Below are 18,264 nucleotides of genomic sequence, written 5' to 3' on the forward strand. Positions count from 1 at the left end.
TATCCAGAGCGCTGCAGCTATTCAGAGAATTTTTTTTTGAAAAAGTGGAAATCGTTTTAATAAGTATGGATTTCATTAAAACGTTAAAAGCTTATGCTAAACTGAACTGTTGGTTTTAAAAGTTGAATAATGACAAAAGACGTAGAACATTGTGAGGTCTGAGTATATTTTCTAACTGATAATGACTCACAAATGCAGAAATATGAAACAAATTGTATGAAAAATCTTAAAGCTCAAATGCATTGCACTGCACTGCTGAAACATCTGGAAAATTGTCAGAGTTGGAAGCTAAACGGCACTTCCTAAAGGAAGAGCTAAAATACATTGTTAGAAAAGCTGGAAGCTGAACTGTAATACTGTCAAAGATGAAAGTTGAAATGAATTACCTGAAAATGTGTTAGTATTTAAAAAAGTATAAATAGTAGAAAAAAGTTGAAGAAGTCCTATCATTAGCTGAAAGAGCTGAACATTTTAATAGTTGAATGGTTTTAATAGCTGAACGTATGCAGAAGTTACGGAGAGCCAAAATAAAACAGGAATAGCTGAATTGCTAAAGCTAAACTGGGTGAATAGCTTAAATGCGTAAGAATAAGTTGAAGTAGTGAGAATAGTTGAAAAAGTGAAATAACATCTTAGTCAGGGACACATTGATTGATGTGTTGCAGTGGGATTCCAACACGGGTCTCCCACACCAAAGGCATGCGCCATATCCACTACGCTATCATCTGTATAGATGAGTGATGTTCCTTCAGCACTTATAAAGCCTGTCTTCAATCATTAATCACTAATGAGTGAGAGACAGTTTGAGAGAACCCTTCAAACAAGCCTTGGATGTTGGATGTGTGTTTGGATGTGTTTTGTGTGTGTGTGTGTGTCTGTGTGTGTGTGCGTGTGTCTTTGTGTGTGTCTGTATGTGTTTGCGTGTGTGTCAATATGTGTTTGTGTGTGTGTGCGTGTGTATGTGTGTCTGTTTGTGTGTGTGTGTGTTTGTGTGTCTGTGTGTGTGTGTTTGCATTTGTGTGTGTTTGCATGTGTGTGTGTGTGTGTGCGTGTGTCTTTGAGTGTCTGTGTGTTTGCGTGTGTGTCTGTGTGTGTTTGTGTGTGTGTCTGTTTGTGTGTGTGTGTGTGTGTGTGTGTGTGTCTGTGTTTGCGTGTGTGTGTGTGTGTGTGTGTGTGTGTTTTTGTGTGTGTGTATTTGCATTTGTGTGTGTTTGCATGTGTGTGTGTGTGTGTGTGTTTTGTGTGTGTGTGTGTGTGTGTGTGTGTGTGTGTGTGTGTGTGTGTGTGCTGAATAGCTAAAATGCTAAAGCTAAACTGGATTAATAGTTGAAGTAGTGAGAATAGTTAGTAAAGTATGAATAGTCATGAAATTCATTAAAAAGTTGACTAAACCAATAATGTATAAAAGATGTGGAATATTTCTATTTTGTTGAAAAGCTGATGCTAAAATCAATTGTTGGCTTGAAAAGTTCAACAATGACAAATGATGTAGAACATTGAGGGGTCTGAATTTATTTTCTAACTGAAATTATGAATGAGTATCAAGAGAAAGAAAAGAGGAAGAGAGAAAAAGAGAAGAAAAGAGAAAAAGAGGAAGAAAAGACAGACAATATCTAATAATTTTCATATCTGGGGAAAAGCGCTGTGTCATGCTATAAATGTTCTCACAACATTACATTACATGTCCTTAGCTGACACTTTTATCCAGAGCACTGCAGCTATTCAGAGAATTATTTTTTGAAAAAGTGGAAATCGTTTTAATAAGTATGGATTTCATTAAAAAGTTAAAAGCTTATGCTAAACTGAACTGTTGGTTTTAAAAGTTGAATGATGACAAAAGACGTAGAACATTGTGAGGTCTGAGTATATTTTCTAACTGATAATGACTCACAAATGCAGAAATATGAAACAAATTGTTTGAAAAATCTTAAAGCTCAAATGCATTGCACTGCTGAAACATCTGGAAAATTGTCAGAGTTGGAAGCTAAACTGCACTACCTAAAGGAAGAGCTAAAATACATTGTTAGAAAAGCTGGAAGCTGAACTGTAATACTGTCAAAGATGAAAGTTGAAATGAATTAACTGAAATGGCTGAAAGAAGAAATACTTTGTATTATTATCAGACATATACACTGCACAGAACGGAAAAGCCTCAATCTAGCTGAGATGAGATGTGAAATATATTAGGTGAAAAGAATGGGACTGAACAAGAGGAAAGAGAGGAAAGAGAGAAGGAGAGAAGAGAGAAGAGAGAAGAGAAAAGGAGAGGAGAAGAAAAGAAAGAATAATAATAAGCCTTTCTTTGATCTGTAATTACCACACCTGGTGTTAAGATGTCACCTGTGCCACACTGCAGCTTGGGCATATCAGCAATTTTAAAAAGTGGTTCGCTCTGCATTTCGCTCAGAAATGTGGAGAATGTTAAACAGGGCAGCGAATGGAGGAAGGTGTGGAACTCTTGTCATTTGGAAGCTCAACGAGCCAAAAGTAAAAGGCATATCACATAACTGAGCACATTGCCTGAAACTAGACAAAAATACCTTTTGATGTATATATTGTGTATGACAAGTAAAAATTGTGGGTGTATGAGCAATTTATAGCGAAGGGACAAAGATATTTTTTTAAGGCTCCACACTCTACTTGATGACATCACTCACTATGGCAGACGCAATACACACTCTGTTTAATTGAAAATTTTCCTGAAATGATCACTAAACTTAAACAGCTTTTTCACAAAAACTGTAAAAGATATCAAACTGAAAAGCCATAGCCGGAATATTTTGTGAACCTTTTGAAGTTTGTTTGGCGTCTGTAGCTAGCTAGCTTAGTTATTTCACAATGGACATTAAGCCAACAGGTTAATACCACTCACAGACTATAGGCTACCCACCTTTCTTGGTGAAAAACTGCGTTACAGTTTGACACCCTTTCCTTTGTCTTTCCTCTCTCTCTTTTCTCTCTTTCCTTTTTTGAAAACCATATTTTGATTTAACGTTACTTGGCAACATGTGGTCACTGTAGTTCTGGCGCATCTACTGACTGCAACTAAACACCGTCACTGAGTGCACTAAGGCAGGACCAAACCATTTCATGCAGATACAGGGGGGTGGTCGGTCATTATGGATCTTTACTTTTTGGTCAATGGGGATATTTAACTTTTACTGCCAAAAACAAGTAAAAACAAAGAGCTCATTAATTTTATTATTATATTTGAAATAGATATACTGAATGATGATTGTTTAATCATTTTATATTAGTTTTTACCTATTTTTGGGGAGCCCTGTCAGTCATGGGCCCTTGGAATTGTCCTAACTTTTCCCCCCTATAGAGAGCCGGTGTCCCGCCCTTCTACTTCCGGTCCATGGGACCTTAATTCGGAAAAAATATGAACGAGAATCAATGGAGAGATAATAATTATTTTTTGATCCCGTTTGAATTGAGCCATGGATTACAAATATGATGTTCGTCAATTTAAAACATTATTTTTCAACCGAAGAAAGTCTCAGTTTATTGTTAAACTGTTGAAGTATAAGATTGAAAATACGTAATTAGACAGACTACAAACTTCATGGATGACGTCTCGCTGAAGCTACGATGTCTGTGTGTATCGTACCGGGGATATAACTTTACTCAAATGAGTAGAGGATCTTGCTTGTTCTTTTGCTTATCTGCTGAAAACCCTTCACTGCATAAAACACAGCAGGTAAGATAAAGTTACATGTGTTGTGGAACAGAGCTAAGCTAATTAGCTAGCTAGCAAACCAAGCATCAAGCTAGGTGAGGTAGATTGTGTGAGACGGGAAATGTAGTCCACTGAGCGGTTTCACACTAAACTAAGTGGTCATATGACAAACCTACGGCTAACTGAGACTTTCTTCGGTTGAAAGATTATCTTTTAAATTGACGAACATCATATTTGTAATCCATGGCTCAATTCAAATGGGATCAAAAAATAATGTTTCTCTCCCCATTCACTACCGTTCATATTTTTACTGAGTTTAGGTCCCATGAGGTCCACCGGAAGGGGCGTGACTTCGGCTCTCTATACAGCGCTCCTGTGACAGCCACTGTTCGGAGTGAAAACGGGTTGGGTGGGACACATCAGGGCAGGGCAGACAATCACAGAGACGGGAAAACAAAGGAAGACAGGAAGTAAAACCAAACGAGACACAGGAGAAACAGACACAGCAAAGTAAAACAGGATGGAAAAGAAAACACAGAACGAACACGGGTAAAACATAACCATGAACAAATAACAGCAGGGAGACCGTAACACACAGGGAATAAATAGACAAAGTGAAAGAGGACAAAAAACACAACTGAAAACCACAATCATGACATTTTACATCTTAACATAAAGCTCTACTTACGTAGTGAACGTAGTGTAGTGTCTTCACATTCTAGATGTTTAATTTTTTACTCTATTGTTATCTCTGTGGATTTATAAGTTGTGCCCACAGCAGTGAAAGAAATTCCCAGTGGAGCGATGAAGAGTAACAAATCAATGTTTATCTGCTTTACGGGGAAATTGGTTTTTCTAACAGGTCAGATTGAGTTTTCCTCTTAGGTGTCTGACGTGTTCCTGTGTTTTTATTCCTGCAGCCACTCTGGGATCTCTGGAGTTCAGTCTGCTTTACGAACAGGAGAACCACGCCCTTCACTGCTGTATCGTTAAAGCCAAGGTAAACACGAGCACAAACACACACACACACACACACACACACACACACACACACACACACACACACACTGTGAAAATACAACATGAGACAAGACAGGACAAGATAAGACAACACTGACAGAATGAGACACGATGAGACAAAACAGGACAAGACAGGACGGGACCAGACAAGAAGGGATGAGACAAGACAATCAAAGACAAGATGGGACAAAATGAGACAAGACCAAATGGAATAACACAAGAAAAGACAAACTAGGATGGAGCCCGACCAGACAAGATGGGACAGAGCAGACGAGATGGGACGCAATGGGACAAGATGGGACAAGATGGGACAAGATGGGAAAGTTAAGACGAGACAAGAAAAGACGAGTCGAAAACGAAAGCAATAAGACAATAAAAAATCATAAAAAATGCGACATGAAAAGATGGGACAACACAGGACTAGAAGAAAAAAGATGAGACAAGACGAAATGAGGCTCATCCAATAAGTGTAAACTAGATTTGTAGAAACGTTTGGATTCAATGACTCCAACAATTAACTATGTGGAATATATTAGAACAGCATTTAATGTGTGCAACTCACACTGATTGTCACCATTATCTTTCTTTGTGTCTCTCAGGGTTTAAAGCCGATGGACTCAAACGGACTCGCTGACCCGTATGTGAAGCTGCACCTCTTACCTGGAGCCAGTAAGGTACAGACACAGTATTAGATTATAATGTCAAGGTGTTGATTTGAAAACCGTGCAACTGTCATAATCAATTGTTTTTTTTATTTTGTAAATTTCGTTCTCAGTCTAACAAGCTTCGCACCAAGACACTAAAAACCACTCTGAATCCTGTGTGGAATGAGACTCTGGTCTACCACGGTATCACTGATGATGAAATGTCACGCAAAACTCTCCGGTAAGAACAACCAACATTTCCTCCAGTGGTGGAAGAAGTATTCAGATCCTTTACTCAAGTAAAAGTCCTGCATTCAAAACTGTCTTTAAGTAAAAGTATGTATCTGCAAAATGTACTCATTGTTTTTTAAGATTATTTTCATGGGCATTTCCACCTTTAGTGATAGGACAGCTCAGACATGAAAGGGGGGAGAGAGAGAGGGGGAAGACATGCAGGAAACCATCACAGGTCGGACTCAAACCCTCAACCTTCTGCATCGCGGAATAAACCTCTACATTATCTGATGTTTCTGGATTAATATTCCCACTGCATTAAAGGTGCTGTAGGTAGGATTGTGAAGATCCAGGACTTAGCCAAAAAATTTGAACATCGCCAACTTCTCAGTCCCTCCCCCCCTTTCTGCTAAAGCCCAAAACTGTCTCCTAAGCCCCTCCCCCCACAAGGGAGAATGAATGCGTGTGCATGAGCAGTGATTGACACGCAGTTAGACACCCTGATTGGTGCATCTGAACAGGGAGCTGTGGATTTTTTCAAATCACACTACAGGCTGTAGGTGGAGCCAGAGGAGCTGGGTTTTATTTATTTATTTTTAATGACCTGCTTCATGTAGTTCTACTGGAACATAGGGTCAGTTTCAGCAAATATGACAGAAAGTTAGTTTTATAAGTCTCACCTACTGCACCTTTTAATGTTTCTGTTGCATTTTACTGCTGTAGATGTTTAACTCCTTTATATACTGTTGGGTAGTTTAATCTACAGAAATGCATCATATTCTATAAGATCATCAGATGTTTGTAGCATCGCTGTCCTGTGAGAACCACATATCTCTAAGAATATCTCTAAGATTTTCAGCTTTGCGACGATGCATTTTCCAGCTGATCCAAGAGGCTTTTTAAAGACTTTATTTAGCTTAAGAAGTAAAATTTCCTCATAAAGGAAGACTTCATCCTTCAGTTTATCACAAATATTCAACATCAACACATCTGGAGATATGTGGTTTTCACTGGACAGGAAGGGGAGGAAAAGTTGTCATCTGAAAAGTAGTCTTTATCCTCAACGTTCCACTTCCGGGATTGCTCCGGTGCCGCAGGAAAATCTGCCGGATGCGTGTATTTTTGACGATGTCCATTTCCTTCCTCTTTCTTTGTGTTGGCGTTCTAACCTCCGGTGGATTTGTGAGGACTATGGTTAGCTGCTCCTCAGATCTCTGCAGGGTAAATCCAGACAGCTAGCTAGACTATCTGTCCAATCTGAGTTTCCTGTTGCAAGACTATTTTACAGCGGCTCTGTGCAGAGCTTAGCGACCACGACGATTGTGATTGATTTAAAGAAATGCCAATAAACCAGAGCACGTTTTTCTCCCATCCCAGAATGCTGTGTGGACTAGACTGACCCTCCTCCGCAGCGCGGTGGAGGAAGGTCTGGCAAAGCAAGACCATCTAAAGAGTAACTAAAGCTCTTAGACAAATGTAGTGGAGTAAAAAGTTCAATATTTACTTCTGAGATGTAGTAGAGAACAAGCAAAACGCTGAAAAATTAAAATACTCAAGTGAAGTACAAGTACCTCAGATGCGTACTTATGTGCCACTGCTACCTACTGTATATTGTACTAATTACATAAGAGTTTCAAGAGACACACTGTCTGTCTTCAGGCTTTCGGTGAGTGACGAGGACAAGTTCGGACACAATGAATTCATCGGAGAGACGCGCGTTGCTCTGAAGAAACTAAAGTTCAATCAGAAGAAGAACTTCAATGTTTGCTTAGAGCGAGTGATCCCGGTGAGTCTGAGACCAACACTAGTCACGTTTCAATCTAAAATAGTGAAATCAAAGGTTTATTACGCCCTGGGTGTTTCACAGTACACATTTATATTGATCCATTATTACATCCCTACGTTCTACACTGTCTTTTCATTTGCTTTGAAATTTAACACTTTAGCTTTTGTGTGTATAGTAAGCGATGATAACTGGGTTTACAGGTGAAGAAAGCTGTGGGAGGACCATCCCGTGGCATGGCTCTCTACGAGGATGACGTAAGACCCTCACATGGATCTCATACCACTGTGCATCGGATGTTGTTGGACTTCTCTGCTGAATTTAAAGACGCCAGCTTAGTTTATGTCCCTTTGGTGCATCCCTACATTGTTGTCCAACCCCTATTTAAAGGTCCCATGGCATGAAGATTTCACTTTATAAGGTTTTTTAACATTAATATGCGTTCCCCCAGCCTGCCTATGGTCCCCCAGTGCTAGAAATGGTGATAGGTGTAAACTGAGCCCTGGGTATCCTGCTCTGCCTTTGAGAAAATGAAAGCTCAGATGGGCCAATCTGGAATCTTCTCCTTATGAGGTCATAAGGAGCAAGGTTACCTCCCCTTTCTGTGCTTTGCTCGCCCAGAGGATTTGGCCCACCCATGAGAGAGAGACATCATGGCTTTCAAACGAGCAAAGTGGCAGTTGGTCAAGGTCGAGATACACCTACTGTAATTTATTTTGACTCAATCCCGCACACACACCGTCTTACTGCTACAAATACTCACTAGAGCACCAAATGTGGATTAAACCGCTGCTGAAAAATAGTCCCAAACAAATGTCCTACTGTTGGTTTGATGACAGTTACAATAACCAGCTGTTTTTGGAAATTACTGAGACTTGAAATGAAACTATTATATATTCATGAGTCATTTAAAAACAATTTACATCTTCAGTAGAGCCACAGACGTGAAGCCAGAAAGTATTTAGAGTCTATTTGGTAATGTAATGTACAGCATGTTAATGTAGATGGAGTTAAGCCTAATGCATAATGATATACATATACCATTTTGTAGCACGTACATTATCCTCCATTAGAAGATGTTATGATAATCACTGTGTAATCCCTCTGGATATCTTCAGAGGGTAAAGGAGCATTTAGATCAGTGAAATGAAATACTATTACTTTGTGTGCATGTGTGGTATCTGTTATGTCTCTATATATGTGTGTGTGTGTGTGTGTGTGTGTGTGTGTGTGTGTGTGTGTGTGTGTGTGTGTGTGTGTGTGTGTGTGTGTGTGTGTGTGTGTGTGTGTGTGTGTGTGTGTGTGTGTGTGTGTGTGCGCAGATGAATGAAGGTGAGGATTCAGAGGAGAGGGGTCGTATCCTGGTGTCACTGACGTACAACAGCCAGCAGGGTCGTCTGATGGTGGGCGTGGTCCGCTGTGCTCATCTGGCTGCCATGGACTCCAACGGATACTCCGACCCATTTGTCAAAGTGTATGTGCTCCTTTCAGCTGAATCCTCTAGATCAGAGATCTAGGGGGGTCCTCAGAGTTGCTGTAAAACAAATATTTTTTTAAATGTCTGAAAATATACATTAAGCAGTCCTTCCAGAAAAATGTTTTTTAACAAAAATCACAAAAAAATAGTTTTTTTGTGATTGTTGCGGGCAAAGTGATTGATTATGCGGCACATTTTCTTAAAAAATGTGATGGAATATGCGGGATATTTATGCAATTTTATGCGATGAAATTGCTGGAACTTGCAAAAATTGCGGGAACTTGCAAAAACTGCGGTTTGATGAAAAAGAGAAATAAAAGTGATTTGATGACATAATTACGTCACTTCATAACGTTCCCATGGCAACAGGGGAAAATGGCTGCTCTTGTGTAAAGTAAACGCAACATTTTTCAACTTTCTGCTAAGATATATGTGACTTTGTTGCAACGAAAATGCGGGGATTATGAAATCGGCAATTTATGCAGCGAAAGTGCGGCGTATTTCAAAATATATGGACTTTGGCTGATTATGCGTTGAATTATACGATCGCATAATCGCGTTTTTCTGGAGGGACTGATTAAGATGAATCCAAAATATTAAAAAAATATGTGAATATGTAGCGGCGTAGCACAAAATTCTGGGCCCTGTAGAAAGGCATTCTCTATGGGCCCCTCCCTGCACAGCAATTCATTCTAGCATCTCTTTGGGCCCTTATCACATGAGGGCCCTGGGTACTCCCATTTCCACCCCCTGTCTGACATATGTCAACTATTTTTTATTTTAAAAGCTTAGTATTGTATGCACAATAAAAAGGTATGTATAAAGGTTTTGGGCCACTATACACGTTATTGTAGGCCCAGTTTAATATGCAACACAATTTGATACCATATATATAGTAGGGAGTCCCTGCTTCGTCTGTCTTTCAGCTAAGGGGTCCTTGGCTTAAAAAACGTTGAAGACCCCTGCTCTAGATTATGGTCAAAGCAATAGCGCGACATTTATAGGAAACATGGTTGTTTGCTTTCTTGCTGTGAGTCTCTCAGATACTCTCACGTCTGTACGGTTAATATGAAGTTACAGCCAGGAGATGGTTAGATTAGCCAACCTTTGGACAGAGACAGCTAGATTCTCCTCCCTCCTTCCAGTCTTTGAGCTAAACTAAGTTGTAGCTTCATGTTTTACGTACAACCTTTCTTGCCAAGAGTTAAATTAGAAAAATTGATACCTTCTCATGTATGATAAACCATAGACTGTACGTAAAGATGGATGGCTTGACAGCTCCCCAAAAGTGAAGTCAAAATATCTGGATTGCCCCCTGGTGGCTGGCTGTTCATAAACCCCGCCCCCTCCATGTTAACGGATGAGACATGGGTCAAAGTTTCTGTCATTTAAGGTAGTTCATATAACGCTGATATTTGTTCATTTTTCTGATCAGTTTGGTTTTATGGGTATTTGATGCTACAAAAACTGGGTGAAACGGCATGATTGACAGCTGTGATTGACTTGCGATTGGTCGGGCGGGTGTATGGGCGGGGCTTTGATACCGCGCCCAATCTCTACTGCACAGACTATGGCTCAGAAGATGATGGAAGCGCCCGTATCTGACAAGGGGGTAAGCTTCGCTTCAGAACTTGAACCTCCTATGGCGCCATTTTGATGCTACAAAAATATCACCTCCCGTTAGCATCCCATTGACTGCCATTCATTTTGACGTCACTTTGACAGCGAATAACTTTACATCTGAAGCGTTTAAAGACTCTATTTGTCCGTTGTTTATTTCTAAAGAAACGCGACAATGTATAAAAGGCTCCATTACCTTGTACCTCACGTTATGGCTCCGTAGCAGACGCTTTTATAAAAATAGGCTAACGGTTGTGTCATAACCACATGACTTACTGTCGCCAGTAGAGAAATTACCGTATAGTACAGGAGAAGCTCGCAGGCAGTTTCGACTTACATTAGCTGTTTAGGTTTAATTACTAATGTTAACTAGCATTTTAGTTAGCAATAATTAGCCTGTGCCTATGTTATCTCCTTACATATACCTACGCTCTCCGTCTCTTTAAGATTGGGAATGATTGAGATTTCTCTTGGCACAGCTACCAGAAGACTTACAACTTTCAGACACGTTGCTCACGTCACATTAACGTTGTCTCTCTCAGTTGGAGGCTGCTCAGTAACGCTCAGCGCTCACCGGAAAAGTGCTTCTAATATCCTTCACTGGTCTCCGTCCAGAGCAACGGGATCTGTTGGTCCATTCTTATATACTGTCTATGGTATCCGTCCATCTTTATCTACAGTCTGTGTGCTAAACATGAAACTAGCCAGTAGGTGAGTAGCATAGCTTAGCTTAGTTAAGCTTATCATAGTTAGCTTAGCATAAAGACTGGAAACAGAAGCAAACAGCTAGCCTTTGTTTTTTTGTATGGATTAAACAAATGAGATATAACGTGTTAATTTGTAACTTTAAAGTTGCTGGTAGGGGACATAGCCAGGCTAGCTGTTTCTCCCTGTAGCCAGTCTTTATGCTAAGCTAAGCTAACCATATACAGGCTAATAGCTTCATATTGAGGGACAGATGACAGTGGTATTTTCTCATTTAACTCTCGGCAAGAAAGTGAATAAGTGGTTCCCTTTTCAATGAAAAAGTCTCAGAGATTTAAACACACCATTGGTGGGGATTTTCTTCCTGGGTTTAGACTAAAGTTTTTACATGTGATTGATTATATTGTGTTTAATAATATAACATATTTTTCTTTTGTGCTGTAGATGTCTGAAGCCTGATATGGGGAAGAAAGCTAAAAACAAGACACAGATAAAAAAGAAGACCCTCAATCCAGAATTTAACGAGGTCAGTTATTACTAAACTGTTGCTTTCTATTTGCACATACTGAACTTCACAGTCTTCTGCTCACTCAGATCTCAGTCATAGATTTTGTAATAACATTGTTATGTTTCATTAACTGTGTTTCAGGAGTTCGGTTACGAAATAAAACATGGTGAGCTAGCCAAGAAAACCCTCGACATCTCAGTCTGGGACTATGACATGGGAAAATCCAATGATTTCATTGGTAAGTGTGGATATTGTCTTGCAATCGTATTTCTTCATTAATACACCACTTGTCAGTCCACCACTTTAGTCCAGACTGAAATATCTCAACAACTTTTGGATGGGTTGCCATGTAATTTGGAACAAGGTTCCAAGGATCATGGTACCCAGAGGATAAATTCTAATAATTTTGGCGATCCTCTAAGTTTTCTTCTAACGCCACCATGAGGTTGATATTTGTGGTTTTGAGTGAAATGTGGCGACCAATATTGGATGGATTGCTATGAAATTTGAAACATCCAGGCCCTCATCAAAATGAAATGATGAAATGTAATAACTTGATCCCTTTTCATCTGTTGCCACCATAGTTAATAATGTGTGTATTACTTTGCTTTAATTATGACTTAAATACTTGCAAGAATGACATTCAGCCTCAGTTGGAGTGCAAATTAGCAAACGTTAGCATGCTAACACACTTAGCTGAGATGGTGAACACGGTAAACATTATAGAGGGCTTAGGCTGCATCCACACTACTATGTTTTCATTTTAAAACAGCACTTTAAAATGAAAACGATCTCCGTCCTCACGATCATTTTTGTATGAATTGTGCCATGAGTTACACATGTGATGTTGATGTCAATTCAAAAGATAATTTTGCAAGTCAAGAAAGTCGCAGACAAAATATCTTGACAACTATTGGATGGATTCACATAAAATAACTTTGATCATCCCCTGACTTTGTATCTTTGGTTTATGACTAAACACCTGCAAAACTAATGACACTCTCATCAGCCTTTTTGGCACTAGTTTGAAAATGTTAGCATGCTAACACGTTAAAGCCTAAGTACAGCCTCACAGAGCTGCTAGCATGTCTTAGTCTAAGATATTTCATTTTTCATTTCATTTATTTTATTTATAAGGACAATGCACATTAATCAACTCTTCTGTAAATATGCCAGTGTTAGCCATCTGGCTAATTTTCAACTGTAGTCTTTTGGCGAGGCCAGAGCAACAGTAAACATAATACATTGGTAGGCTGCAGGTAAAAATGTACAGACAGAAGTCAAGTCAATAAAGGCAGCTATAGCAACAAAATAAGTTTTCTCAAGGAGCCTTGCAGAGCGACAGGAAGCAGCAAGACATTAGTAAAGTCACACATCAACAGTATCCACATTCTGTACGTGAAGCCATGCAAGCAACAGAATACAGCCACACAAAACCGATTATAGCCATTTTCCTGAGACATGCAACCATGCAAAGCAGTAATGTAAAGCATTACATTAACATCATTCATGATGTTAATATTATTGACGCTCACTTAGTCTCGCATTGCCAGACTTTCCTCCACAGCGCCGCGGAGGATGGTCTGGCTAGTCCACACAGCATTCCGGGATGGGAGAAAAACAGAATTTCCAGAGGCAACAGAGCAATCCCGGAAGTGGAACGTCGTGGATATAGACTAATGCTGACTTTCTCTCTGCCTCCAGGAGGATGTCAGTTGGGCATCCAGGCCAAAGGAGAGTGTTTGAAGCACTGGTACGAATGCCTCAAGAACAAAGACAAGAAGATTGAGCGCTGGCATGTTCTGCTAAATGACAACACTGTCCAGTTTGAGGATTAAAGCGTCTTCCCACTCGTCTAGATGTATTTTCTTTCTCTATCATTCCCCCCTGTAGAATATTGTTTTCCTGTGAGCACAGGTGGACGGATATTACCCTCTTGCTTTTATGTAGTTTGTTGTGCAATGTGCAGGCTACATTTCAGTTTTCAGGTGACCAACATGGATGTTGACCTCTGGGCTTTTTTTTAAAATAAGGCTCTACCACTAAACATAACTTTTCACTGCAATTATATCATAAACTGTAATAAATAAACCTTACCTGACATGCGGTAATGATTGAACAGAGCGATTATCATATTTTATGGTGACGATGAAACCCTTGTAATCATTATTGCCTTTGAACCAGTTATGTTGTAATGAAGTGTCCACCCTCCAGGGGATTCCCACGTTTCTGACCTGTTTATGTTGATCTGTGTTCCTGTCATATGGGATCATGTAATGTGATAACAGCAAGTGCTTGCATCACCAAAACACTCATTGTGTTAATGCATCGTGCTTATGTTAAATATTAAATAGGACACTTAACAGATGTTTGCCTCCAAAAATGATGTAAACGAACTAACTTTTTGTTGGTGTTGATGTGAAATCTATTCTTTTTTTGACACAGATAACGTGTTGGTTTCATTATCACCTTCACTTTGTGCATGTGTGAGCTCCCTTTGAAGACGTCCCAAAATGCTTCTGCATGATAGTTTATTATGAAGAACAAATTTGATTACACAACGTAAGCACATTTACAGAAAATCTATGAAATATTCCTCCAGATATATATTTGATTGATGAATTTAAATCTGAAGTGTTTTGAGATACATAATGATCATTTTGCTCTCTGTATTCATGTTGATGCATGCCATATTGTAGCATACACGTGGCTAATAAATAAAAACATCATGGCACTTCCTTTGCTCCTCACCCTGTTCGATATGTGTTGTGACATGGCAGGAAACTTTGTCTGAATCAGGCGAGGTTTGAGCCAATCAGCTCAGACAGACACGCAGCGGAGAATTTTATGAACTTTGACTTCTCTTGATAAAACTTGCCTTGTGTCCAAGTGGGTGAAAGTTGACGGACTTGACAACCTGAAAAGTCTGTCCTTGAATTTCAAGCTAAGACATAATCTACCTTTCTCATAAGTAAGATAAATCCAAACAAAGGCCTGACAGGAACCCAAATATTTATATCTTTTTTTGCACAATAAAATCAAGACAACAGTAACACAAGAAAATAAAGTAAAAAAGAATATATATAATGAGCAATTACAATTACAAGAGTCCTAAACAAACAACAACAAATTGAACGCAAGTAAGCACTGAAATAAATGAATACAGCTGATCTGACTTAAACTTCAATATATGACATTTTCTGCTGCTATAGGGTCTCTCAATCGAAACCATGGATGTAAACACAGACTTGATGACATTGTGAAGTCGCATGGGGTTGTAGGAGTTGTCTTAATTGGCGATTAAAATGTATCCGTTCACTGAGGAATTAATCTTAAAGTTTTATTCACTTAATGTTTAGTAACGTTTGTTCATGTCATTTCATTCGAATGATGCAGTTATAGTTTCCCACATAGGTACTTAGATTCTATTTGTGGTGGTAGCTGACCGGTTAGCGAAGCTTGCATTTCTAGGATGTCCTGTCCATTGACTTACCTTGATATTCTTACCCAACACTTACCAAGCTCACTCCTCATGCCTAAACTTGACCAATCCAACCAACGAAGGCAACGCCTAAACTTGACCAATCCAACCAACGAAGGCAACGCCTAAACTTGACCAATCCAACCAACGAAGGCAACGAGGACTAGCCAATCTGAGGCAGAATAAGGCGGGATATTCCTTCGCCCGGGGACCAAACAACACTCTCCGTGTCATTGAGTAAAATGACAGATTTTTAGACTTTTTTTTTTTTTATAATTATCTTTTTATTTAGAAGGGCAAATTTCCATTACATACAATGATTACAACTTTTGTATACCATATTGCCCTTCTGGGATTTTTTAGGAACAAAGTAAAACAGAACCGGGGAGTGCATCAATTTGGGTATTCAAAACCTCACATAAGAAAGCACCAGTGTCGGATTTTTAGACATTTTAATGCAGAAATATTACATATCATCTTTAAAATCAAGGCCTCCAGACAGCAGAACAGACTTGTGGATAGCTTATCTTAAAACTAACTACTTTGGCGGCATGGTGGCCCAGTGGATGGCACTGTGACTGTGGCCTCACAGCAAGAAGGTTCCGGTTTTGAATCCCGGTGGTCCCAGGCCTTTCTGTGTGGAGTTTGCATGTTCTCCCCATGTCTGCGTGGGTTTCCTTTAAGGGCTCCGGTTTACCCCGCCATCAAAAACATGTAGATTATGTTCTCCAGTCAGTGCCCTTGATCAAGGCACTGGCTCAGATCTGAAGTTGGTCTGCCCACCGCTCTCTTGAGGGATGGGTTAAAGTGCAGCGAATGAATTTCACTACATGTACTGTATGTGTATGTGACAATAAAAGTACCTTTCTTTCTTTTCCAATGTCTGCACCTTATTTGGTTAGAGAAAATGGAAATCAATACTTTACTGACTTCACTTTCAGCATGGAGTTATACTTTGACAACACAGTGCTTAATTAGCTAAAAATACAGTAAATCTAGTGGGAGCCAGTAAGAGAGTGCGTCCCATGTAGGCTGAGTCCTGCAGCGGCGCGGGTTCGAATCCGATCTGCTGCCCTTTGCTGCATGTCATTCCCCATCTCTCTCTCCCACTTCCACTTTTATCCACTGTCTCTACACAATAAAGGGAAAAGCCCCCCAAAAAAATAATCTTAAAAAAAATAATAATCTAGTAACTGGTTGTAAAGTGTCAGGAAGCAGGCGGCTGTCCTGATGGACCAGTGGTCTGGGGCAGTGGTTCCCAACCTGGGGTCGCTTCAAGGGGTCCCAAGGAAATCTGATGAGTCTCTATGATTAAAAGAAAAATATATTTCTCATTTGTTCTGACTTTTTTGGGGAGGGAGTTCTGCCTGTTTTCTGTACCTGTGATCAGAGGTCACAAGTTGACACTGTGAAAGGTTCATTTGCAAAATGTATCCATTTTATTTATTTTCCTAAATTATGTTTTGTTTTGTGTATGCAATCCAGGGAATATCCAACCTGGGTTGTTTTGATAAGATATTTTATCTACATTTTTATCAATCATGTTTTTTGTGCACTCAACAGAATGTCAATGAAACTGTTTATTCATTTTAAGAATGACTTTTTTGTAGCTCTTCAGGTGTTTTAAGCCAGCCAAAAAAGGATGGGAACTACTGGTCTGAGGCGTTTAATCTTAAAACAGTACTCCAAAAATGTTGTTAGATGGATAATTCTGGGGAAAATTGCTTCAAAATTGATGCAGCTGAACCAGAGATATTGTCTTTGTTTATTCCATGCATTCTGCTTTCTTGTCAAAACTTGCCTACATTACCCAGAATGCAAATCCATTCAGGTGGGTTATTCTTGTAGAATTCTTCTTGGCTACGTTGGCTACATTCTTGCGAATGTAGCCAACCGATTTTTCCTCTGGAGACACAAACGATTTTTATACAACTTTTTTCACATAAAGTAGAACAGTACGCCCCAACGCCTAGGAACTTGGTGGCACAGGTGTAATTTACAGAGGGGATGGATGCAGAAAAGCCACAAATTGTTGCAGAAAAATTCACCACAATGCAGAAAATGAAGTGTTTGACAACCCCACACCCAAAGTTGAACTCAAAGTTACACCCTTGCTTGGTGGAGTTCTCCTTTAAAAGGGCAAAATCCTCCTGGCTTAAAATTAGATTAAAGACCTTCATGGCTTGTCCTCCCACGCTGGTCTACTGTCACCGTGGCAACGTGTCAGTAACCATTAAGATAGTTACAGCTGATGTTTTCCTTTAGGGGAGTAACATCTCTGTGAAGAATCATGACCTTAACATTCATTTACTGAAATAAAAACAGAAGCAATTAATATCATTTTCATTCTTGGGTTAGGGATAGAATACAAGCGTTTTCCCTTCATAGTTTACATCAAAACTCAATAAATATACCATATATTATTCTATAAGCTACATGTTATAAATTGTACCAAGGTTTGGGGTTGAATTTTCTTTCACTTTGCCCTCCCCAGCGGTATTTCTGTTTCCTTTGAATCTCCTCTTGACACACCTTTCCCACATCATGTCCAAATAATATTTGGGCCGAAACTTTGTGTGTGCCTGATTCTCCACTATTAAATAATGTTTTTTTTCGAGCATGTAACTGTTGTGCAGACCTCACCTTATTTTAACAAATAACGTTTGGATACATGATATATATTTAACAGAGGTGGGGGACTCGAGTAAAAAATTTGAAGACTTGAGATATGATTGACCCACATTGAATTGACTTGACTTTGTCTTTCACTTGAGACAGATTACGCAAAAGGACTTGGCTTTTTATCAGTGTAATACGAGGCAAGTGCCAGGAGGGGAAAAAGGCGAAATCTCTAGGAACGGTTGATGTTTTTCATTTGTGATTATGTGTTTAATGCCACCTAGAAGCTCTGATTTATTCTGTTAAAGTGCTCATATTATACTCATTTTCAGGTTCATACTTGTATTTAGAGGTTGTACCAGAATAGGTTTACATGGTTTAATTTTCAAAAAACACCATATTTTTGTTGTACTGCACATTGCTGCAGCTCCTCTTTTCACCCTGTGTGTTGAGCTCTCTGTTTTATCTACAGAGTGAGACATCTCACTTCT

At 39.4% G+C, this 18,264-nt stretch overlaps 1 protein-coding gene across 2 annotated transcripts in view; it reads left to right on the plus strand.

Moving 5' to 3' along the window:
• The window catches only part of rph3aa (rabphilin 3A homolog (mouse), a), a 50,886-nt gene extending 36,474 nt beyond the window's left edge, over positions 1 to 14,412 (plus strand). For both annotated transcript variants that reach the window (XM_039780629.1, XM_039780628.1), the window contains exons 8-16: positions 4,603 to 4,682; positions 5,302 to 5,376; positions 5,478 to 5,587; positions 7,240 to 7,366; positions 7,567 to 7,620; positions 8,686 to 8,837; positions 11,610 to 11,691; positions 11,815 to 11,911; positions 13,378 to 14,412. In XM_039780629.1, the coding sequence (XP_039636563.1) occupies positions 4,603 to 4,682; positions 5,302 to 5,376; positions 5,478 to 5,587; positions 7,240 to 7,366; positions 7,567 to 7,620; positions 8,686 to 8,837; positions 11,610 to 11,691; positions 11,815 to 11,911; positions 13,378 to 13,511 (911 nt within the window). In that variant the 3' untranslated portion in view covers positions 13,512 to 14,412. The remainder of the gene's footprint in view (positions 1 to 4,602; positions 4,683 to 5,301; positions 5,377 to 5,477; positions 5,588 to 7,239; positions 7,367 to 7,566; positions 7,621 to 8,685; positions 8,838 to 11,609; positions 11,692 to 11,814; positions 11,912 to 13,377) is intronic.
• The last annotated feature ends 3,852 nt before the right edge of the window (positions 14,413 to 18,264 follow it).

Source organism: Perca fluviatilis, chromosome 17, assembly GCF_010015445.1.
Source record: "Perca fluviatilis chromosome 17, GENO_Pfluv_1.0, whole genome shotgun sequence".
In the NCBI taxonomy this organism is placed as follows: domain Eukaryota; kingdom Metazoa; phylum Chordata; class Actinopteri; order Perciformes; family Percidae; genus Perca; species Perca fluviatilis.